We start from the raw sequence: 25,364 nt of genomic DNA on the forward strand, positions 1-25,364 counted from the left end.
TTGTTTGTGGTTAGCGATGCTCTGTAACTCATTTGGGACTATCATGAATTTTTCTCCATAGTCCAACTCCTATTAGTTGTTGGGTAAGTGGTGTTCCATGACTCATCTTTGGGACTCCTCCTGTGAGATTCCCCACAGCACTTTAAGCAAGCTCTTGTTTGAGGCCAAGCTGCAGCAAACTCCCATGTCATAAAAACAATCTCAACAACATGGTATTGAATGTATACTGAACATTTGCCAGTAGAGTAGATTTTAGATAGACATCTCGGCTGGCGCCGTGACTCAATAGGCTAATTCTCCGCCTTGCGGCGCCGGCACCCCGGGTTCTAGCCCCAGTCGGGGTGCCGGATTCTGTCCCAGTTGCCCCTCTTCCAGGCCAGCTCTCTGCTGTGGCCCGGGAGTGCAGTGGAGGATGGCCCAAGTACTTGTGCCCTGCACCCCATGGGAGACCAGGAGAAGCACCTGGCTCCTGCCTTCAGATCAGTGTGCTGCGCCGGCCACAGCACGCCAGCTGGGGCAGCCATTGGAGGGTAAACCAACAGCAAAGGAAGACCTTTGGCACTTGGGCCATCCTCCACTGCACTCCTGGGCCATAGCAGAGAGCTGGCTGGAAGAGGGGCAACTGGGACAGAATCCGGCGCCCCGACCGGGACTAGAACCCGGTGTGCCAGCACCACAAGGTGGAGGATTAGCCTGTTGAGCCACGGCGCCAGGGATTTCTGGCCTCTTGATTTCCACCTGGCTGATCCCCAGCCACTGCTGCCATTTAAGGAATGAACCAGTGGATAGAAGCTCACTCGCTGTCTCCCCTTCTCTCTTTGCAGTCTATCTTTCAAATAAATAATTTTTTGAAAGTAAAGTAGGATTTACAACCTAAATGCCCATCAACAGTAGACTGGATAAAGAAATTATGGGATATGTACTCTATAGAATATAGCAGTCAAAAACAGTGAAATCCGGTCATTTGCAACAAAATGGAGGAATCTGGAAAACATGATGAGTGAAATAAGCCAGTCCCAAAGGGACAAATATCCTATGTTCTCCCTGATCGGCAACAACTAACCAAGCACCAAAAAGAAAACCTGTTAAAGTGAAATGGACACTATGAGAAATGGTGACTTGATCAGCCCTTGCCCTGACTGTCGATGAACAACTTAATACGTTATCCCTCTTAGTATTTTTTTGTCTGTTCTACTTAATACTATTGGTTGAATTCTGTAATTAACACACAACTATTCTTAAATGTTGAAACTTAACTGAAAAGTGATCCCTGTTAAATATAGGAGTGGGAATAAGAGAGGGAAGGGATGTATAATTTGGGACATGCTCAAGCTGACTTGCCCCAAACGGCAGAGTTAGAAACATACCAGGGGATTCCAATTCAATCCCATCAAGGAGGCATGTAACAATGCCATCTCACTAGTCCAAATGATCAATTTCTGTTCACAATTGATCATAATGATAGGACTAAGAATCAAAGGGATCACATAAACAGGACTAGTGTCTGAAAATACTAACCGATAGAACAAAAAAGGGAGAGAACGATCCAACATGGGAAGTGGGAGACACAGCAGACTCATAGAATGGCAGATGTCCTAAATAGCACTCTGGCCTCAGAATCAGCCCTTAGGGCATACAGATCCAGCTGAAAAGCCCATGAGAGTATTTCAGGCATGGAAAGCCAAGACACTCTGGAAGAAAAAAAAGAAGACCTAAATGAAAGATCTCCGCGAGTGAGATCCCAGTGGAAAGAACGGGTCATCAAAGAAGGAGGTACCTTTCTCTGAAGGGAGGAGAGAACTTCCACTTTGACTATGACCTTGTCTAAATATGATAAGAGTTGGTGAACTCAAAAGACTTCCATAGCCTTGGCAACTCATGACTAGAGCCTAGGGAGATGACTGATGCCATAAACAAGAGTGTCAATTTGTTAATTCAACAACAGGAGTCACTGTGCATTTACTCCTCATGTAGGATCTCTGTCCTTAATGTGCTGTACATTGTGATTTAATACTATACTAGTACTCAAACAGTATTTTTCACTTTGTGTTTCTATGTGGGTGCAAACTGTTGAAATCTTTACTTAATACATACTAAACTGATCGTCTGTATTTAAGAGAAATGAAAATTAATCTTGATGTGAATGGAAGGGGAGAGGGAGTGGGAAAAGGGAGGGTTGCGAGTGGGAGGGAAGTTGTGGGGGGGGGGAGAAGCCATTGTAATCCATATGCTGTACTTTGGAAATTTATATTCATTAAATAAAAGTTTAGAAAAAAAAAAAGAAAGTAAAGTAGGATTTATTTAGGTTGGAAACCTCCTGCCAGACCAGTGCGGCAAAGAGGAGGGTTCCAAGAGAGGAAGACCCACAGGGCCAGTGGTAATGAAGGTTTTAAGTACGATCTTGGGGTCCAACCTGTCAGACAATGTGGAGGTGGTAACAAACTCAACCAAAGAACTGATTTACAATTCTCCATCCTGTATGGCTTGTTTATGATAAAAAAAAAAAAATCCGAAGGGTGGGAGAGGAATCACCACTTCCTTGCTATTTTCATGGTAAATTTGGAAATTCCTAAGGGAGCAGGACACTTTGATCTGCTAAAAATAATGGAGAGATCAAATAAATAAATTTTTTAAAAATATAACAAGTATAGAAATGAAATGTTTCAGTGACTTTAAATATTGGGATGTAACATCATGGTGGCCCAGAGGTTCAAACTCTAAAACTGTGCTGGAGAGTTATGGGATAAAACCTTAGGATGCCTATTGCCCCTAGAATTGCTTCTGTTCTTTAACCCTTCCAAAGAGTTCTTCTCAGGTCTCATGAGAATAATGTAGCACTTGGGGGCCAAGATGGAGAAGACCTCCACGGCCACCATGACCTTCCCCTTGGTGCTGTGGTAGACAGGCAGGAAGGTCACCCAGACACTGCAGAACACCAGCATGCTGAACGTCAGGAACTTGACTTCATTGAACGTGTCAGGCAGATTCCTGGCTAGGAAAGCCACAGTAAAGCTCACCAGGGCCAAGGAACCCAGGTAGCCCAGGACACAGTAGAAGGCAGTGACTGAGCCCTTGTTGCACACCAGGATGATGTGGCTGTGCTCAGAGTGTGAATCTAACTCAATAAAGGAAGGAGAGATTCCCAACCAGAAACCACAGAGAACCAGTTGGATTAGGGAACTGATGGGAATGACAGAAGCTTCTGATACCAGCAATCGCCTGAGAGTTCTTCCAGGTTTTGTGACTTTGAAGGCCAGAATCACAGTGATGATCTTGGCCAGCATGATGGAAACAGCCACTGTGAGCACAAGGCCAAATGTTATTTGCCAGAAGATGGGGGTGACTATGTTGGGATGACCAATAAACAGTAAGGAGCAGAGGAAGCAGAAGATGAGGGCAATGAGCAGGATGGAGCTGAGACAATGATTGTTGGCCTTGATGATGGGAATGTCTCAGTGCTTCACAAAGACCTGTAAAATCTCGGGTGTCACACAAAGAAACACAGAGCCACACAGGCCAGAGCCATCCTTAGGGATTCCTCAAAGGCTAAGAAGGTCACCAGCTTGGAGAGGCAGTGGTTTCTCTCCATGTTTGGGTTCTCGTGATCTGTACACTGGACTCAGTGCTCTGCATCTGAGGAAAAAGAGAGACTCAGTATTTCCATTGCACATATTCTTCATTTTTTCCAGTTTGAAAGAAATGGCTAGAGTGGCCCTTCTCAGTCTGAGGGGCGACAAGTGTGCAAGGCACGGGCTGTTGCACTCCGACCCTCCTCTTTCCCTTCCTCAGCAGGTGGAGAGGTTGAAGTGGTACTGGAAACACTCTCCCTTCTCCCCAACACAACCTGCCCCAACCTTTACACTGCATGATCTTGGACCAGGACTGTCCCGGCCCAGATATGGCTCGTGTACAGCAGAAGATGCCAGAAAGCAAGCTGGACTAAAGAAGAAACAAGGACATGAGCAAAAGGCTCCTGCTGAAGCTGTCATAATATCTACCTGCATAGCCTGCAGGACACAGTGCCAGACCCTAAGACCTTCCTGCAGTACTTTAAGAGCAAGCGTCCTAAGAGTCCACTTCTTCCAGAATTGGCTGATGTTCAAGCATTAAGTTTACAGATGGAGTTACGATGTCCTTGACTGTTCTGCAGTCCCAGATCTTAGGTAAAAGTCATACAAAAATAAAGGGAAAATAATTTAAAAGAATGAAGAAAGCCCCTGAGATAACTGGAATACAATAAAGCAACCAAATGTATGTATTATGGTGATGCCATAAACACTTGAATGATAGAGGTTTTTCCATTCAGATGGAAGATTTGTTTGTTATACATGAAATATATCCAGCACACAAATTACAGAACTTTGTTGTTTTCAGTACATAATAATATTTGCTTAAACAGTAAATTAAGGGCATAGAATTGGGAATTTCTTTACTTTTAGTCATTTCACCATATCACTATGATATTCCCTCATGAAAGGAATTTTTGACTCACCATAGGGTTATTTACAGCATATGATATCAGTTTAAACTTTACTTGGTTTCATTCCATTTCCTGAATTCAAACCTGAGAGGTGTTATGTTCTAGACCCTTCATAAAGTTGATAGGAAAACCTGCAGAAGTCATAGAATCAAAGTGAGATGTATAGGCTCATTGCCCACAGGCCACTGAAGAAAATGGTATAGGGGCCAGCACTGTGGCATAGTGGGTAAAGCTGCTGCCTGCGGTGCGAGCATCCCCTATGTGCACTGGTTCAACTCCCAGCTGCTCTACTTCTGATCCAGCTCTCTGCTGTGGCCTGGGAAAGCAGTGGAAGATAGCCCAGGTCCTTGGGCCCTTGCACCCATGTAGGAGACCTGGAAGAAGCTCCTGGCTCCTGGCTCCTGGCTCCTGGCTTCAGATCAGCCCAGCTCTGGCTGTTGTGGCCATTTGGAGAATGAGCCAATAGATGGAAGACCTCTCTCTTTCTCTCTCTCTCTCTCTCTCTCTCTCTCTCTCTCTCCCTCCCTCCCTCTCTGTAGTTCTGCCTTTCAAATAAATAAATCTTTTTTAAAAAGAATATATTATAGGTTTTTATGTAGATAATAAAATGTAAAAGCTGAATCAAATTTTGTAACCTTACATAACCTTCACACAAATTAAGAATATAAAAAGGGGCTGGTGCTGTGGCATAGCCGGTAAAGCCACCACCTACAGTGTCAGCATCCCATATGGGCACCTTTCAAGACCCAGCTGCTCCACTTCCTATCCAACTCTCTACTATAGCTGGGAAAGCAGTAGAAGATGGCCCAAGTCCTTGGGTCCCTGCACCCAAGTAGGAGACCTGGAAGAAGCTCCTGGCTCCTGGCTTTGGATTGGCACAGCTCCAGCCATTGTGGCCAATTGGGGAGTGAACCAGTGGATGGAAGACTTTCTCTCCTCTCTCTCTCTCTCTCTCTCTGCCTCTCCTTCTCTCTGTGTGTAAATCTTTCAAATAAATAAATAAATCTTTAAAATATATATATAAAGTTATTTTCTTCTGATTTCACTGTGAAATCATCTTACATAATGCATTTCCTAATGCAATATGCGTGGCAACAGTTTATACTTGTATACACATATGTTGAAATATTGCCCTACATTCTACCAAAAATCTGTAAGTTGTATATGTTTATCCCAAAAAAAAAAGTTGTTAAAGGAATTTTTAAAGGTTCATTTATTTAAAAGGCATAATTACATAGAGGCAGAGAGAGAGAGAGGTCTTCCATCCACTAGTTCACCCCCCCCCCCAAATGGCCACAATGGCCGGAGCCAGGCCAACCTGAAACCAGGACCAAAGAGCTTCTTTCAGGTCTCCCACACGGGCTCAGGGGCCCAAGAACCCTGTTTTCCCAGGTCATAGCAGAGAGCTGGATGGGAAGTGGAGCATCTGGGACTCAAATGGGGCCCATATGGGATGTCGGCACTTCAGGCAGTAGCTTTACCCACTACACCACAACTCCAGACCCAGGAATATTTTTTTAAAAAAAAAATTTGGATGATTAAATCCTGTTGGTTCTAGAACCCAGACCCTGGAAGATAAGGAAAGTCTATGAAATCTTCACTGGTTTTTTTATTTATTCATTTGACAGTGTCGCTGTGGATTCATTCTTTTTTTTTTTTTTTTTTTTTTTTTTGGACAGGCAGAGTGGATAGTGAGAGAGAGAGAGAGAGAGACAGAAAGAAGTGGATTCATTCTGAGAGGAGGAGCGTGGTGGGGGCAAGAGGCACGGAGTCACCACACAGACTCGGTGCTTTCACAGTCCAGTGAAAGCAGGCCAGAGGCGAGCAACCTGCAGACTCGTTTATTTCATTTGCTATAGAAGCTTATATAGCCAAGGCAGCCAATCTGGTCAAGGGACAGTCTATGCCCTAACCAATCACACCCTGTTGCCAGGCAGTTTCTGAAGCCATCCAATCACAGCCTGTTGTCAGTCAGGCTCCGTTGTCATGTGGTTTCCGAAACCATCCAATCACAGCCTGTTGCCAGGCAGTTTCTGTTGCTAGCAGCCATCTTGGCATGGCCTTCTCATTCCACTACATGATAGAGTTACAAAGTGAGAGAGAGAGACAGAGAGAAAGGTCTTCCTTCCGTTGGTTCACCTCCCCAAATGGCTGCCACGGCCAGAGCTACCAATCCAAAGCCAGGAGCCAGGTGCTTCTTTTTGGTCTCCCAAGCAGGTGCAGGGGCCCAAGCACTTGGGCCATCCTCCACTGCCTTCCTAGGCCACAGCAGAGAGCTGGACTGGAAGAGGAGAAGCCGGGACCAGAACTGGTGCCCATATGGGATGCCAGCACCGCAGGTGGAGGATTAACCAAGTGAGCCACAGCGCTGACCCTTCACTGATTATTTTTTTTACAAACATTTAAGTTGGAGATAATGGCAGTCCTACAAACATTGTCCAAAATATTAAAGAAAGTACCCTTGTAATATTCCCATCTATTTTGAGCAACCAGAGATACCAAAAAGAGATCAAGATCTATTATAAGAAAAGTACACTACAGACTGATACGTGTACAATATGGAAAAGAACTTAGAAAAATTAGTGCCAAGTGAAAGAAATCAGTCACAGAAGATGACAAGGGATGTGATTCAAATTGTACAACATAAGCAGATTCATATTATCCAGGGCTGGGTCTCTGTAGAATATTTTGGTTTCTTTATATATGAAGCATGTTATATACAATCAGGGATAATTTGACTTCTTCCTTTCCTGTTTGTATGCCTTTTCTTTCTTTCTCTTGCCTAATGGCTCTGGCTAAAACTTCCAGAACTATAATGATTAAGAGTGGCTACAGTGAGCGTCTATCATTGGTTGGGATAAAAGACCCTTGTGATGTGCTGCTAGATTCAGTTTGCTGGTATTTTGTTGAGAATTTTTGCATCTGTGTTTATGAAGGATATTGGGCTATTTTCTTTTTTATCATGTCCTTATCTGGTTTTGAAATCAAGGTAATATCCTCAGGTTGGATAAAATAAGCATGCCCCAAATATATGTTGCCTACTAGAAATGCAAGACATAAATAGGCGAAATAATGGAACAAGATTTCCACATTAACATTAGTCCAAAGATGTTGCTTTTGGAACAAATGTGGTATCCCTCCAGTGAGAGTAATGAGATAAATGCAATATGAATGACACTCAAAATACTTTGCCAAGAGAAGGAAACCAAACCAAAGTATATACTTATGGTTCTATTTGTGTAAAACTCAAGAAAATGAAAACTAAGCTTTGGTGACATAAAGCAGATCAATAGTTCCTTGCAGAAGGAGGAAGGGAAGGTCGAGTAAAGAATACCACCAAACTTCTGGAAGTGATGAATATATATTTTTTTCACTGTCTTGATTGCGGTGATTATTTCATGTGTGTGTTTGAAAGTTCATCAAATTTTAAATCTTAAATATAAGCAATTTATTACATATCAACCTTACCTCAAAAAAGCTGTTAAAAGATTTTTTAAGTTGAATCTTGTCCAAGAGCTGGATAATTGTTTACAAGAAATGAAATTTGCCTCCTCCTCCAAAAGAAATACTAAGTGGCTGTTGACAAAAGCCAGATTCTGGTCAACAGTAAACCCCAAATTTTAACAAACATGGTATGAATAAAATTGAGTTTAATGCCTCCATCACCTACCTTTCAAAACAATGATTTAAATCTTCCAGAACCTGATAGTCCTCCAAATGTCGTTTTCACCCTTCTTGTTTCTCTCTCTCCTCTCTCTTTCTCTCCCTCTCTCTCTCTCTCTCTCTCTCTCTCTCTCTCTCTCTCCTTCTCTGCCTTTCTCTCTCTCACCTTTTGTATAATTTGATAACCAAACCACAATAGTTGGAGAGCCCTCTTAGGCAAAAGAAGATTATGAGTTCACATGTCTATTCCACCTTGTTACAGCATGACCACCATTGAGTTTTTTGAGTCTTCTCTTATACATAAAATACAGAAGGGGACTTCTAAAAGTTTGTAAAAGTAGAGTAAAATTTTGTGTTGCTACATAAAAACATTTCTGAAATACAAAGAAGAGAAGTCTTGAAAACGTTCATGTTGGCCGGCGCTATGGCTCACTAGGCTAATCCTCCACCTGCGGTGCCAGCACCCCAGGTTCTAGACCCGGTCAGAGCACCAGATTCTGTCCCAGTTGCTCCTCTTCCAGTCCAGCTCTCTGCTGTGGCCCGGGAGTGCAGTGGAGGATGGGCCAGGTCCTTGGGCCCTGCATCTGCATGGGAGACCAGGAGGAGCACCTGGCTCCTGGCTTCAGATCGGCGCAGTGCGCCGGCCGCAATGTGCTGGCCGTAGTGGCCACTTGGGAAGTGAACCAATAGAAAAAGGAAGACCTTTCTCTCTGACTCTCTCTCACTGTCTAACTCTGCCTGTCAAAAAAAAAGAAAGAAAGGAAGAAAACGTTCATGTAAAGTGCATATAATGATAAAACTATCCAAGGATATCAAATATTTTTGCATTAAATTGTCTTTTAATTCCATTATACATGAGCTTGTTGAAGTACCCTCATACTACTCCCTATATTTCAAAGCTGTCATAATAATGAAATAACACACTTAGTAGATCAACTGGCCAACAAATGTTAATTAGTATAATTATCAATCCAGTAACAGAGAAATTTCAACTTTACAAAATAGGGTTTCTCATTCTTGGAAATAATGCATTGTTAGAGAAAGAACATAGTAAACGTGATTGAGATTGTTACCCTTACTTTCCAGCAGTCCATGGGGGAAAACATAAACCTGATGAGTCATGGAACAGGATGGAAATGGACAGGCACTCAGCCTTAGATAGAAGGGCTCAGCAGCTGCACCACCAATCAATGCTTTGAAAGGATGGGTTGGATGCAGGACCACTGGAATCACAGCAGTTTCCAGGGTGGACATAATTTTGACCTGAGCCCAGCTCTGTTGAGCACTTTGATCAAAGCCATCCGCACCTCCCGGTTTCTCAGACTGTAGATGAGAGGGTTGAGTGTGGGGGTGATAAGGCTGTAGAAGAGAGAAACCACATTGTCCTGGTATGGGCTGTGGTAGGATCTAGGTACCATGTATATAAACACTGCAGCACCATAAAAGAGTCCCACTACGGTGATGTGAGAAGAGCACGTGGTGAATGCCTTGTTTCGGGCCTCCTCTGAGTGCATGCGTAGAACAGCCCCTAATACGTGACCATATGAGGAGGCAATGAGGGAAAGTGGAAGTATGAGGATCAGCACCCCAGAAGTGGACAGTGCCAACTCGTAGGCAGAGGTGTCTACACAAGAGAGCTTCAGCAGGGCTGGCACCTCACAGAAGAAGTGGTCCACGATGTGGGAGGCACAGTAGGGGAAATGCAAGGTGATGGATGTCTGGATGCAGGCATTGAGCACACCTGCTATCCACGAGGTACCCACCATTAGCAGGCACACCTGATGCCTCATGAGCACAGGATACTGCAAGGGATGGCACACAGCAACATAACGGTCATAGGACATGAGAGCCAGCAGGACACCCTCAGCCACACCCATCAATGTCAGGAAGAATATTTGAGCTGCACAACCCCCAAAGGAGATGGAACCTTCTCCCTGTAGAAAGTCTGATGCCATCTTGGGAATGGTGACCAAGGGGAAGCCAACATCCAACAGGGAGAGCTGGCTGAGCAGAAGGTACATGGGTGTGTGAAGCCGGGAGTCCATGCAGATCAAGAAAAGTAGAGTAGTGTTGCCCAAAAGGCCCGTGATAAACATAGCAGCCACCAGGGAGAAGAGGAGCTGACGTGGCCCTGACTGACTAAAGAGTCCTACCAGAATGAACTCCGAGGACACGGATTCATTTACATGCCTCATGTTTTATACAAAAGACTTTAGCTGGAGGAGGAAGAGACTGTGGCAAGACACCTGAGTATGTACAGCAAATAATTTTTTAGAGAGGAAGCAATAAAATAGTTTTATTCATAAATTGTCTCTAAAAAATCCAAAAGAATTTATAATATACTAAAATAATAATTTAATTGAAAAGAATAATTTGATGAAAGACAAAATTATTATACGTAAATAAATGTCTACTATTAGCCTATAAAATATTATGTATATTTTAAATTATTTCATTAAGATTATACTTTGGGCCAGTGCCATGGCTCAATAGGCTAATCCTCCGTCTGCAGTGCCGGCGCACCAGATTCTAGTCCTGGTCGGGACACCAGATTCTGTCCCAGTTGCCCCTCTTCCAGTCCAGCTCTCTGCTGTGGCCCCGGGAATGCAGTGGAGGATGGCCCAAGTCCTTGGGCCCTGCACCCCATGGGAGACCAGGAGAAACACCTTGCTCCTTGCTTCAGATCAGCGTGGTGCGCTGGCCACAGCACACCAGCCGCAGCGGCCATTGGAGGGTGAATCAATGGAAGACCTTTCTCTCTGTCTCTCTCACTGTCCACTCTGCCTGTCAAAAAAAAAGATTATATTTTGCCTTTATCAATTTTCTAAGTAGTTATTATAAGCATTGCATCATCTAAAGCATCAGTCCATCCTTTTTTATATAAAATCATTCTTTTTTAGATAACATTTTTAATTTACACTGCAGTTAAAAGCTTAATCATTCTACAAAATGAAGAGTTCAACAAATAAAAAGTAAACCCTTTTCATCCCCCATGCCAATCATCACCAATTGGTAGTGGCTGCCTGTGATATTGTCTTTTTTTCCCCAGAAACCTTTTATTTTAGGAATACAAACCTCATATATTTCATAAGTACAATTTTAGGAATATAGTGATTCTTCCCACCATACCCAACCCTCCCACCCCTCTTCCTCCTCCCTCTTCTATTCCCATTCTTATTTTTTACTAAGATCTATTCTCAATTAACTTTATACATACACAACTAACTCTATACTACATAAAGAGTTCAACAAATTGTATTTTAAAAAAACAACTGTTCTTCAACAGTTGATACAAGGGCTGTTCAAAATCATTGCATATCAGAGAGTTAATTTCACTTCTATAGATTACCTTTTACGTGCTCTGTTATCACAGATCAGGGAGAACATATGGCATTTGTCCTTTTGGGACTGGCTTATTTGTGATGTTGTATTGAGGTATGAGGCCATGCCTAAGATCAGTAGGAAAGGAGGGAGGGAAAATCCCTTAATTGATTAGTTCTATCTATTACAGGCATGAGATGAGAAAGAAGTGACTTGAATTTCTGATTGAGACACCTGGCCACATCCTAGTCAAGAGCTAACCACTTTTTAAATTTACATTAAATTAAAAACTAAAAATGATTTTGCAGTCAAAATTTTGAGTGCAAGTTAAAGTAACATAGTCCTAACAGAATGCTTCAAGGTCCCCATTCCAAGGATCCTTTGGCCAAAGCAGTGATGAGATTCCAAATAGGCTGGGAGGTGAAGTAAGGGGTCATAGATCACATGCCAAGCAAGAAAACAGAGAAGGGCCTTTGTGAAAATTCCTTGATGAGAATCTGGAGCAAAGAGAAAGTACGATGAGCCAACACTGAGGTCAAACTGAGGGTGTGACTCTAAAGATTGCAACCATAGAGGCATTGTGACAGCAGTATAGGTGACAGCATATTGGGAGCTGAGTGGCCCAGGGTTGGAGGGACAATTATCAATAAGCTCAGCTATTATTGGTGGCTTCAGTGTATTGGATGGTAGACTAGAATCCTGTAAGTAGTGTGACTCAGTTTCAAGGATTACTATATGACACTAGTCCTAGAAGATTTTATACCTCTAATAAATATTTCCTGAGTAAATAAAGTAAACAAAAAAGATGACCAAGGACCAAGAGGCACTGTACACTTAAATCAGGACTACTTCATTTCCTTGACAACCTCCAGGCTCCTGGAGAAACCTAGACTGTTCTGAAATACACAACCCACAACTCCCAACAATGTTCAGGACCCCACAAATGTCTGTCCTCAACTTGGAGTGGTTAAGTGGTTAAGAAGCAGCAACGTTGGCCCCTCAAAGACAAGTAGATTCTATTGGGATTCCTCCCTGAGTCCTGTCATGAGGCTTCCATTAGAGTTATTCCTCACTCAAGGCCTCCTTTGGTTATTTGTCATATTATCACACCCAAGTCATCATGTACTCAACGAAATTTGTCATGCACTGGGCTGGGCATAAGGTATTTGTAGGTTAATCACCCAAGAAAGATCTCAATTTCCCTGGGCCCCACAGTCTCCATGAGTAGTCTATGACAGGAAATAAATGAACAGAATCTTTGTAAAAGATGGAAATGCAGTCAGTGAGGTGTGTGATGTTCTGTAGCTGGGTCCACCATAGGTCAAGGTTGAAGGAGCCTCTTGGCACAAATGACTGCTGTTCTTAGTGTTGGAAGGGATTTTTTAAAAGGGACAGAGTAGGATCAACTACCTCATGCTAGAGGGGTGGACAATGAATCCAGCTATATGGTTTACCCTAACAAAGAACTTTCTAAGAATGAATTCCAACCAACAATGGAGTAGAGTTTCTCACTGGTGGCATTTTCCAAAATAGTCAAGGACAAAAGAGAGTAAAGTTGCAGAATTTAAAGTATGAGAGGGGACATAAGCATTGTCCAAATTGTTTCAGAATAGTCTGATCAGAAATGAAATGCATGGGCTGGCATTATTGCACAGCCATGTAAGTTGTGGGCTGGAACACCTGAATCCTACATCAGTGTGCCCACTTTTAACCCAGCTTCCTGCTAACGTGTCTGGGAAGATGGAACATAATGACCCAAGTATTTGGGTACCTGCCCCATATGTGGGACGCCTGGAATGGAGTTTCAGGCTCCTGAATTTTGCCTAGCCCAACTCTGGCTGTGGCTGGCATTTGGGAAGTGAACCAAGGGGTGGAAGATATCCTCTTGTCTCTCCTTTTCTGTCACAGTACCTTTCAAAGAAATTTTTTTACTTTTTTGACAGGCAGAGTTAGACAGTGAGAGAGAAAGAGAGACAGAGAGAAAGGTCTTCCTTTTTCTGTTGGTTCACCCCCAAAGTGGCCGCTACGTGCTGCACTGATCCCAAGCCAGGAGCCAGGTGCTTCCTCCTGGTCTCCCATGCAGATGCAGGGCCCAAGGACCTGGCCCATCCTCCACTGCACTCCCGGGCCACAGCAGAGACCTGGACTAGAAGAGGAGCAACCAGGACAGGATCTGGTGCCCCAACTGGGACTAGAACCTGGGGTTCTGGTGCCGCAGGTGGAGGATTAGCCTATTGAGCCACAGCGCCAGCTCAAATAAATTTTAAAATCTTTTCTTTTTAAATAAAATGTTACAGAAATGTATTTGTGATGCTTTGGGTATCCAGGGGATGAAGATGGCTGGAATGGCGTCAGGGAAGACTTCATTGAGACATTGGAACTGAGTTTTGAAGATGAAGTGGAAGTTTTCTAGATGTTAGAGGAAAGAAGATTGTTCCAGGCAGAAGGCCTAGAGCATGGGAGTTATATGGACAAGTGGTTAAAAGAATGAACTCAAGAGTAGGATTAAAATAAGCCAATAGCTCCCCAGAATCTGCCTTAAGACACCAGAGTCTTGCAGGTGGACACCTGAGTCTGAGCTCAGTGTGATTGCCCCACCGCTGGGTCTTCTGATTCTTTTTGCAAAGATGTTCAGCTGGTGTCAGACTCCCACAAGCTCACCCTTCCTTCCCAAGTGGTCCCACTGCCTTTGTTGTAGCTGAATACAATTTAAAAGGCTCCGGGTCTTGAGATCTGTAGCCAGCAGTTCCTCTAGCACAGTTTTGATTCCTGAGCTGTTGGCATGCTCTTTCCCCAAGAACTTCTGTTGGAAAAAAATTGTTTCCAGTCACCCAACCTCCTGCCCCATAGTCAGCCAAGCAGAGCTGGAAATAGTCACTATGATTTTAACCTTGGATAAAGCATCTCAGAGTGAATCCTAAATAAATCCTCATCTGGGTGAAAGGGGACCTCCTTGGACAAGTTTTAGAGCTGGGTTTTATCACTCTCTTTTCCCATTTGCTTCAACGATGCCAGTATTTGTATCTGGAATCTCTTTGCTGCCACTGAATAGGGGAAAGGAGCTACATTACTTATCTTCCTATGGCCAGTGAAACTCACTTGTCTAGGAGCCAGTGTTGTGGCACAGTGGGTTAAGCCACCACTTGTAATGCTGGTGTCCCATATTGGAAAGCCAGTTCCAGTCCCAGCAGCTCTACTTCCAATCCAGCTCCCTGCTAATGCACCTGGGAAAGCAGCAGAATGGCTCCAGTACTTGGGGCCTTGCCACCCATGTTGGAGTCCTACATGGAGCTACAGGGCTCCTGGCTTTGGCCTGGAACAGCTTTGGCCGTCTGGCCATTGTGTCTATTTGGGGAGTGAGTCAGCAGATGGAAGATATTCTCTCTCTCTCTCTCTCTCTCTCTCTCCCCTGCCTTTCTAATAAATAAATTTTAAAGCTCTCTTTTCTTGACCCTATTACCAGGCATGATCTAGATCCTTGGTCACCATAATAACCAAGCAACAACATGATGGTTTACAGGGTAGTCCTTGTTTCTTTCCCTTGTCTAAATACAATAGCTCAAGGACCCACAGCAGAACTTTCCCAATAAATAGTTGTTGAATGAATATTTTCTGCTAGGGAAATAATATTTTTGTCTGAACTGGTATTATGAACAAAGAGTCAAAGAGAGGATGACTTACCTAAAGTTACATGGCTATTAAGAGAGGTTGGGCTTGGGGCCAGCACTGTGGCATAGTGGGTAAGGCTGCTGCCTGCAGTGCTGGCATCCCATATGGGCACCAGTTTGAGTCCCGGGTGCTCCACTTCTTATCCAGCTCTCTGCTATGTCCTGGGAAAGCAGTAGGGGATGGCCCAGGTCCTTGGACCCCTGCACCTGTGTGGGAGACCCAGAAGAAGCTCCTGGCTCCTGGCTTCAAGTCAACACAGCTCTGGCTGTTGCAGTGGAAGATATCTTCCACTGCAAGATGGAAGATATCACTCTTTCTCTCTCTCTGCCTCTGCCTCTCTGTAACTCTTTCAAATAAATAAATAAATCTTTGAGAGAGAGAGAGAGAGAGGGATTGAAATGCCCAATTGTCTGATTTCAAATTCTGAGCTGTCTCTATTCTGGATACTGCCTGTTCTTGGAAGTTAATACACAAATAGGCTGCCCTGAAGTTCCAATCTGAGGATTACTCCCCGGGGATCAGAAGGGAAGCTGAAGGTGCCCCCAACCTACATGTGAGATAGGTTGTGCTGGTCTTAGATCCATGTCCAAAGTCAGGTACCCACCCCTTACTACTTGCAATATTTCTTATTGTGGAAGTCAACATGGCTGGCCACCTATTATCTGTGTCCAATCCGCTTAGGTTCACAACAGTGACAACATACAGAAAAAAAAATAATGTGCATTATTTGGCCTAACTACCAGACTTCTGCCCACAAGTTGGCAAAAGTCAAAGAGAGAGGCAAGAATCCATCTCCACATCCAAATACCTGTATAAACTCGGTAGGCAAAATGTGCTTGTGGAAAACAATATCAGCAGTTGTTTGAACCCATCCTGCCACTGTGATCTGGACTCTTAAATCATACCTGGACCCCCAAGATCTCCACAAGCCCCTCTCACCAGGGTCTGAATGCAGAGTGACCCTACTCAGTGCCCCCATAAACATGTCAACACACCTCATTCGAGGATAGTCCCTGATAAAACCTACCTGGATTCCAGCATCTTGCACTTAACCAGCACTGTGCACTCAGTCTGTGCAAATATAGACGTCATCATCTGGGGATGAGGACTCCAGGGAGAGCAGTTGCATCAGACACCCTCTGGGTCCTCCTTTTGCTAAGAAGAAATTAGTTGCAATGAAAGCCTAGAACCCTTGATATTTGGGTTATCCCTGGAGGATTGTGGGAAAAAATTTCTCAATTAACCACAAGGGGAATGGGTAGTGCCAATGTAGATCAATCAGTATGGCAAACATCTAAGTTCTTTTGTTTGGGAGAAGGATATGTGTGTATCCATTGCTACACACACACACACACACACACAAAATCTGATGTCCAGGAGATTTCTTTTTTCCTTTTTTTTTTTTTTTTTTTTTGGACAGGCAGAGTTAGACAGTGAGAGAGAGAGAGACAGAGAAAAAGGTCTACCTTCCATTGGTTCACCCCCCAAATGGCCACTATGGCCGGCGCACTGCACCGATCTGAAGCCAGGAGCCAGGTGCTTCCTCCTAGTCTCCTATGTGGTTGCAGGGCCCAAGGACTTGGGCCATCCTCCACTGCCTTCCTGGGCCACAGCAGAGAGCTGGACTGGAAGAGGGGCAATCAGGACAGAATCCGGTGCCCCAACTGGGACTAGAACCTGGTGTGCCAGTGCCACAGGTGGAGGATTAGCCTAGTGAGCCACAGCTCTGGCCCAGGAGATTTCTTTTGAGTTAAAAAATGAGGCAGTGATGGTGAAGGGACAGTTAGCCACTTGACAGCTTCTCTGGCTTGGGACAATTCTTCCTCTAAACCCTTCTTGAGAGGTCTCCAAGACTGGAGAGAAGCAGCGATGTGGAGGTGGATGGTTCTAGTGCAAATGATGTTATCCATAGAAAGGACAAGGGCCAGAGAGGCACTGCAGGAAGTAATAGGTGACTCTCTCAAGGGCAAGGCAGAGAGATTAATAGAGTATTGCTTAAAATAAAGCTGAGTCAAACAGGTGGCAACAGGGTAGAACCAGAGGGAAGCAGGAACAAAAGTGAGACATGGGAGCCAGCACTGTGGCATAGAAGGTAAAACCACTGCCTGCAGTGCCAGCATCCCATATGGGTGCCAGTTTGAGTCCTGGCTGCTCCACTTACAATCCAGCTCTCTGCTGTGCCTTGGGGAAAGCAGAAGATGGCCCAAGTCCTTTGGCCCCTGCACCCATGTGAGAGACCCAAGAAGCTCCTGGCTCCTGTCTTCAGATCCGCATAGCTCCAGCCATTGGGGCCATCTGGAGGAGTGAACCAGTGGATGGAAGACCTCTCTCTCTTTTTCTCTCTCTCTCTTTTTCTCTTGATCTCCTCTCTGTGTAACTCTTTCAAATAAATAAATATTTTTTTAAAAAATGATACATGATGAGTCCCTGATACATAGTGGGTAGTGGCCATCAGAAACGATCTTGGGTCATGCCAGCCTTCTCAACTTCCAAGCCCATGGCAGACATCAGTAATTGATCTCATCACTATCTACCTGTGAGCTTGGTTCAAGCTACTCAACCTGGCATTCCATACAACCAGGTCTTACAAGCTGGATTTAACATTCATTGTGCAATCTGCTTTGCAAGCCAGCAATCAAGTTAGTCTTTATGGTGGTAAGGAGTTTGCACAGAAACTCAGCACTCCACTTCCTCAATTAAGAAGGTCTTGGGGTGCAGCATTGTGAAACAGCAATGCCAACTTCCCATATCAGAGAGCTGGTCTGAATCCCATTTGCTCCACTTCTGAGCATTAGCTTCCTGCTAATGTGCCTGGGAAGACAAAGGAAGATGGTACAACTCCATGTGAGAAACCTGGATGGAGTTCCTGGCTCCTGGTTTTATCCTAGCCCAGACCTGACTGAAGTGCTGTCTAGTGTTTCTAAACATAAAGAAAGTCTTGGGGTCAGTGCTGTGGGTTAACGCCCCTGCCTGAAGCGCCAGCATACCCTATGGGCGCCGGTTCGAGATCCAGCTGCTCCACTTTCAATCCAGCTGTGACTTTCAAATTAATTAATTAATCTTTTAAAAAAAAAACATAAGAAAGTCCTGGGGCTGCCACTGTGGCACAGGGAGCTAAGCTGTTGCCTGCAATGCTGACATTTCACAACTCAGCATCAGTTTGAGTCCCAGCTGCCCCACTTCTAATCCAGCTCCCTGATAATGTGCCTGAAAAAGCAGTGAAGTATGACCCAAGTGTACTAGGGCCCCTACAACCTACATAGAAGACCTAGATGGAGTTCCTGGTTCCCAGCTTCTGATTGGACCAGCCCCCAGCCATTGCAGACATTAGGGAGTGAATCAGCAGATGGAAGATTCTCTCTCTATCTCTCCTCTTCAAATAAATGAATCTTTTTTAAAATAAAGTTTTGATGTGCCTTACAGAAAAAACAGGAGGCTTCATTCCCCCAAAAGTCATTGTGCTGTTGACTGTAAAGTCAGAGAGTTGTTAAACTGAAATAAATTGGGATGCACCTGTCTCCATACTTGGGTGATGAAATTTGTCCAAAGCCAGCCTCCATACCCCATAAACTGCAACCCAGTTTGACCTGCAAAGAAGTTATGACTTAGCCTAGAAGTATACTCTGGTAACCAGGCAACAGAGCCTCACCCAATCACAGCAGCTGAGCCCTCGGCCAATCCCAAAGTGAAGGCTGCCAAATTATGTCCAAATGAGGCAAAGTCCAGCTAAACAAGTCAAGTCATCCCTGCATGGAATTTCTTGCTTCTCTGATTGGAGATGCGGTTCACCACTTGTAAGTGGGGGCATTCTGAACCATCTTCAGTCTGGAGCAATGCCTGCTTGTAAAGCCATGTCTTGTTCAGATAAATTTTTATTAAAATTTAATGAAGTTTAGGAGCAGCAAGATGGTGGAATAGGAAGGGAGCACACTGATAGTCCGGGAAGAGACAGTTTAATAAAAGTGGAGATACTGCAGGTTCAAGGAAGAGTAGGGGATGAAACAGCAGAGGAAACTCTTCCAGAACTAGTGATTCACAGTGGACCTGTGTGGAGAGCGTGGGAGCCCACGGTTCGGGACACCTGCGGCAGAATCAAAACACCAGCGCTGGAACATGAGGTGAGCCGAACCTCAATAGCCCGAGACACCAGCAGGCAAGCAGAAAGAGACTAGAGGGAATGAGGTTTGAAACCCCGTGGGGAAAAGTTCACCAGGCTATCTAGAAGAGAGAGGGAAAAAAAGTGACCGATACAGACACAAGTTTCTCTCTCCGCTCACCTCTCAAAGGCGAGCAAGACAAAGAGCAGGCGCCATTTTGGACATACATCATAAGCGGGGCGACCTCAGGTCTGCACCCGCCCTCAGCCAAGCACAAAAACTTGACTCTAGAGGGAGGGGTGAAATAACAGGAGATTAGGACCTAGTGAATGTGTCGTGCTAATGAACTGAGACTGTGAAAAAAGAGATGGTGGGGGAGAGAACTCACGGAATTCACGTGAGTACTCTCCAGAGATGCTATAATTCGGTAACATTGGCAACCCAGTGGGCGACTGCAGGAGAATTTGAGCCCATACTGAGGGCAGCACAGATTCCCTGTGTGGTCCTTAGGAAAGAGATTCCGATCACTGGCTCCTGTGGGTATATCACTCAGCTGTTTGGAATTACTTCCCTTTTGAATCAAAAAGAAAAAAGAAAGAGAGAGAGAGAGAGATTTACCATGCCTAACCTGGGAGTGTCACGTTTGGCACACCCTTAACCCTGAGGAAGCAAACAGAACTATCAGGCCACACCCATCTCAAGCCTCTAAGGCTCCATCAAAAGCAGACAGTCCACTTAATACAGTCATAGTATAACAAGAAAAAACATCACAGCAAGGGAAGAAGAATCCAAAGAATATCTCTACAATGCCAAGCAACAAACGCACAAGGAAGATGTTATGACACCCCCAAATGAACAAGACACCCCAAGCCAAGATTATGAAGATGATGAGATGCAAGAAATGAAAGATACAGATTTCAAAAAATTTATGATAAGAACAATCAGAAGTTTTCAAAAACAAATGTTTGAGCTACAGAATTCCTTACTGGACAGGATAGAAAATCTCCTTCAAAAATGAAATCTTAAGGAGGAATCAAAATGAAACACAGAAACTAGTAGAACAGGAAAGTGTGATAGTAAAGAGAAATCAAAATGAAATGAAGAACTCAATAGATCAAATGAAAAACACATTAGAGAGCCTTAAAAACAGAGTCAGTGAAACAGAAGAGAGAATATTGGACTTAGAAGACAGAGCACAGGAAAGTATAGAGTCAAACCAAAGAAAAGAAGAGGAAATTAGAAATCTAAAAAATATGGTTGGGAATCTACAGGATACTATTAAAAAAACCCAACATTCGGGTTCTAGGAGTTCCTGAAGGCATGGAGAGAGAGAAAGAATTAGAAGGCCTTTTTAGTGAGATACTTGCAGAGAACTTTCCCGGTTTGGAGAAGGACAGAGACATCCTAGTACAGGAAGCTCATAGAACCCCTAGTAAACATGACCAAAAGAGATCCTCACCACGATATGTTGTAATCAAACTCACCACAGTGAAACATAAAGAAAAGATCCTAAAATGTGCAAGATAGAAGCATCAGATTACTCTTAGAGGATCTCCAATTAGACTCACAGCTGACTTCTCATCAGAAACCCTACAAGCTAGAAGGGAATGGTGAGAAATAGCCCAAGTACTAAGAGAGAAAAACTGCCAGCCCAGAATATTATATCCTGCAAAGCTCTCATTTGTGAATGAAGGTAAAATAAAGACCTTTCATAAGCAAACAGAAATTGAAAGAATTTGTCACCAATCATCCAGCCCTGCAAAAGATGCTTAAAGATGTGTTACATACAGAAACACAGAAACACGGTCAGCAATATGAAAGAAGGTAAAGGAAGGAAACATCACAGGAAACTCAAAGCATATATTAGAAAATATCTTTGGCAAATGGCAGGGCAAAGTTACTAATCAAGTCACATTGAACGTTAATGGCCTGAACTGTCCAGTTAAAAGATAGATTGGTTGATTGGGTTAAGGAACAAAACCCATCTATTTGCTGCTTACAAGAAATACATCTTTCCAAAAAAGATGCATACAGACTGAAAATGAAAGGCTGGAAAAAGATATACCATGCCAACAAAAATGAAAAAAGAGCAGGCGTAGCCATCTTAATATCGGAACACATAAACTTTAACACAAAAACTGTTAGGAGAGACAAAGAGGGGCACTATATAATGATTAAGGGATCCATTCAACAGGAAGATATAACAATTATCAATGTATATGCACCTAATTGCAGGGCACCGGTTTATTTAAAAGATTTGTTAAGGGACTTAAAGGGAGACTTAGACTCCAATACAATAGTACTGGGGGACTTCAACAATCCACTCTCAGAAATAGATCAACAGGACAGAAGATCAACAAGGAGACAGTAGATTTAAACGACACTATAGCCCAAATGGATCTAACAGATATATACAGAACTTTTCATCCTACACATAAAGAATTTACATTCTTCTCAGCAGTACATGGAACCTTCTCTAGCATTGACCACATACACTAGGCCATAAAGCAAGTCTCAGCAAATTCAAAAGAATTAGAATCATACCATGTACCATGCAGCTTCCCAGACCATAGGGGAATGAAGTTGGAAATTAGCAACTCAGGAATCCCTAGAGAGTATACAAACACATGGAGATTGAACAATATGCTCCTGAATGAACACTGGGTCATAGAAGAAATCAAAATAGAAATCAAAAATTTTCTGGAAGAAAATGAGGATAACAGCACAACATACCAAAACTTATGGGATACAGCAAAAGCAGTGTTAAGAGGAAAGATTACATCAATAGGTGCCTACATCAAGAAATTGGAAAGGCACCAAATAAATGAGCTTTCAATTCATCTCAAGGACCTAGAAAATATGCAACAAACCAGACCCAAATCTAGTAAGAGAAGATAAATTATTAAAATCACAGAAGAAATCAACAGGATTGAATCCAAAAAAAATTACCAAAAAATCAGCCAAACGAGGAGCTGGTTTTTTGAAAAAATAAACAAAATTGACACCCCATTGGCCCAACTAACTAAAAAAAGAAGAGAAAAGACCCAAATCAATAAAATCAGAGATGAAAAAGGAAACATAACAACAGACACCACAGAAATAAAAAGAATCATCAGAAATTACTACAAGGACTTGTATGCCAGCAAACTGGGAAATCTATCAGAAATGCATAGATTCCTGGAAACATGCAACCTACCTAAATTGAACCAAGAAGACATAGAAAACCTAAACAGACCCATAACTGACACAGAAATTGAAACAGTGATAAAGGCCCTCCCAACAAAGAAAAGCCCAGGACCAGATGGATTCACTGCTGAATTCTAACAGACATTTAAAGAAGAACTAACTCCAAGTCTTCTCAAACTATAAAGAACAATTGAAAAAGAGGGAATTCTCCCAAATTCTTTCTATGAAGCCAGCATCACCTTAATTCCTAAGCTGGAAAAGATGCAGCATTGAAAGAAAATTACAGACCAATATCCCTGATGAACATAGATGCAAAAATCCTCAATAAAATTCTGGACAATAAAATGCAACAACACATCAGAAAGATTATCCACCCAGACCAAGTGGAATTTATCTCTGATATGCAGGGATGGTTCAATGTTCACAAAACAATCAATGTGATACAACACATTAACAGAGTGCAGGAGAAAAACCATATTATTATCTCAATAGATGCAGAGAAAGCATTTGATAAAACACAACACCCTTTCATGATGAAAACTCTAAGCAAACTGGGTATGGAAGGAACATTCCTCAATGCAATCAAAGCAATATATGAAAAACCCACGGCCAACATCCTATTGAATGGGGAAAAGTTGGAAGCATTTCCGCTGAGATCTGGTACCAGACAGGGATGCCCACTCTCACCACTGCTATTCAATATAGTTCTGGAAGTTTTGGCCAGAGCTATTAGGCAAGAAAAAGAAATGAAAGGGATACAAATTGGGAAGGAAGAACTCAAACTATCCCTCTTTGCGGATGATATGATTCTTTATTTGGGAGACCCAAAGAACTCTACTAAGAGACTACTGGAACTCATCGAAGAATTTGGCAAAGTAGCAGGATATAAAATCAATGCACAAAAATCAACAGCCTTTGTATACACAGGCAATGCCATGGCTGAGGAAGAACTTCTAAGGTCAATCCCATTCACATTAGCTACAAAAACAATCAAATACCTTGGAATAAACTTAACCAAGGACGTTAAAGATCTCTACGATGAAAATTACAAAACCTTAGAGAAAGAAATAGAAGAGGATAACAAAAAATGGAGAAATCTTCCATGGTCATGGATTGGAAGAATCAATATCATCAAAATGTCCATTCTCCCAAAAGCAATTTACAGATTCAATGAAATACCAATCAAGATACCGAAGACATGGCCGGCGCCACAGCTCACTAGGCTAATCCTCCGCCTTGCAGCGCTGGCACACCGGGTTCTAGTCCCAGTCGGGGCACCAGATTCTGTCCCGGTTGCCCCTCTTCCAGGCCAGCTCTCTGCTGTGGCCAGGGAGTGCAGTGGAGGATGGCCCAAGTGCTTGGGTCCTGCACCCATGGGAGACCAGGATAAGCACCTGGCTCCTGCCATTGGATTTGCGCAGTGCGCCAGCCGCAGTGCGCCAACCGCGGTGGCCATTGGAGGGTGAACCAACGTCAAAGGAAGACCTTTCTCTCTGTCTCTCTCTCTCACTGTCCACTCTGCCTGTCAAAAAAATAATAAAAAAATAATAAAATAAAATAAAGATACCGAAGTCATTCTTCTCAGATCTGGAAAAAATGATGCTGAAATTCATATGGAGACATACGAGACCTCAAATAGCTAAAGCAATCTTGTACAACAAAAACAAAGCCGGAGGCATCACAATACCAGATTTCAGGGCATACTACAGGGCAGTTGTTATCAAAATAGCATGGTACTGGTACAGAAACAGATGGATAGACCAATGGAACAGAATAGAAACACCAGAAATCAATCCAAACATCTACAGACCAACTTATATTTGATCAAGGATCCAAAACCAATCCCTGGAGTAAGGACAGTCTATTCAATAAATGGTGCTGGGAAAACTGGATTTCCACATACAGAATCATGAAGGAAGACCCCACCTTTCACCTTACACAAAAATTCACTCAACATGGATTAAAGACTTAAATCTATGACCCAACACCATCAAATTATTAGAGAACATTGGAGAAACCCTGCAAGATATAGGTACTGGCAAAGACTTCTTGGAAAAGACCCCAGAAGCACAGGCAGTCAGAGCCAAAATTAACATTTGGGATTGCATGAAATTGAGAAGTTTCTGTGCTGCAAAAGAAACAGTCAGGAAAGTGAAGAGGCAACCGACAGAATGGGAAAAAATATTTGCAAACTATGCTACAGATAAAGGGTTGAAAACCAGAATCTACAAAGAAATCAAGAAACTCCACAACATCAAAACAAAGAACCCACTTAAGAGATGGGCCAAAGACTTCAACAGACATCTTTCAAAGAGGAAATCCAAATGGCCAACAGACACATGAAAAAATGCTCAAGATCACTACCAACCAGAGAAATGCAAATCAAAACCACAATGAGGTTTCACCTCACCCCGGTGAGAATGGCTCACATTCAGAAATCTACCAACAGCAGATGCTGGAGAGGATGTGGGGAGAAAGGGACACTAAACCACTGTTGGTGGAATGCAAACTGGTTAAGCCACCATGGAAGTCAGTCTGGAGATTCCTCAGAAACCTGAATATAACCCTACCATTCCACCCAGCCATCCCACTCCTTGGAATTTACCCAAAGGAAATTAAATTGGCAAACAAAAAAAGCCATCTGCACATTAATGTTTATTGCAGCTCAATTCACAATAGCTAAGACCTGGAACCAACCCAAATGCCCATCAACAGTAGACTGGATAAAGAAATTATGGGACATGTACTCTATAGAATACTATTCAGCAGTCAAAAACAATGAAACCTGGTCATTTGCAACAAGATGGAGGAATCTGGAAAACATCATGCTGAGTGAATTAAGTCAGTCCCAAAGAGACAAATATCATTTGTTTTCCCTGATCGGCGACAACTAACTGAGCACCAAATGGAAAACCTGTTGAAGTGAAATGGACACTATGAGAAACAGT

The 25,364-nt window shown here is 43.2% G+C and overlaps 1 protein-coding gene across 1 annotated transcript; it reads right to left on the reverse strand.

The window, feature by feature from the left end:
• Window positions 1-9,372: 9,372 nt before the first annotated feature.
• Window positions 9,373-10,338, reverse strand: LOC133749981 (olfactory receptor 2Z1). Its single transcript, XM_062179350.1, has one exon. The coding sequence runs from the start codon at window positions 10,336-10,338 to the stop codon at window positions 9,373-9,375; it is 966 nt and encodes a 321-aa protein (XP_062035334.1).
• Between the last annotated feature and the right edge of the window lie 15,026 nt (window positions 10,339-25,364).

Source organism: Lepus europaeus, chromosome 20 (assembly GCF_033115175.1).
Source record: "Lepus europaeus isolate LE1 chromosome 20, mLepTim1.pri, whole genome shotgun sequence".
Classification (NCBI taxonomy): domain Eukaryota; kingdom Metazoa; phylum Chordata; class Mammalia; order Lagomorpha; family Leporidae; genus Lepus; species Lepus europaeus.

Excerpts from the sequence above, each read along its gene's own strand:
- LOC133749981 (XM_062179350.1), bottom strand. The coding sequence starts at position 10,338 with ATGAGGCATGTAAATGAATCCGTGTCCTCGGAGTTCATTCTGGTAGGA.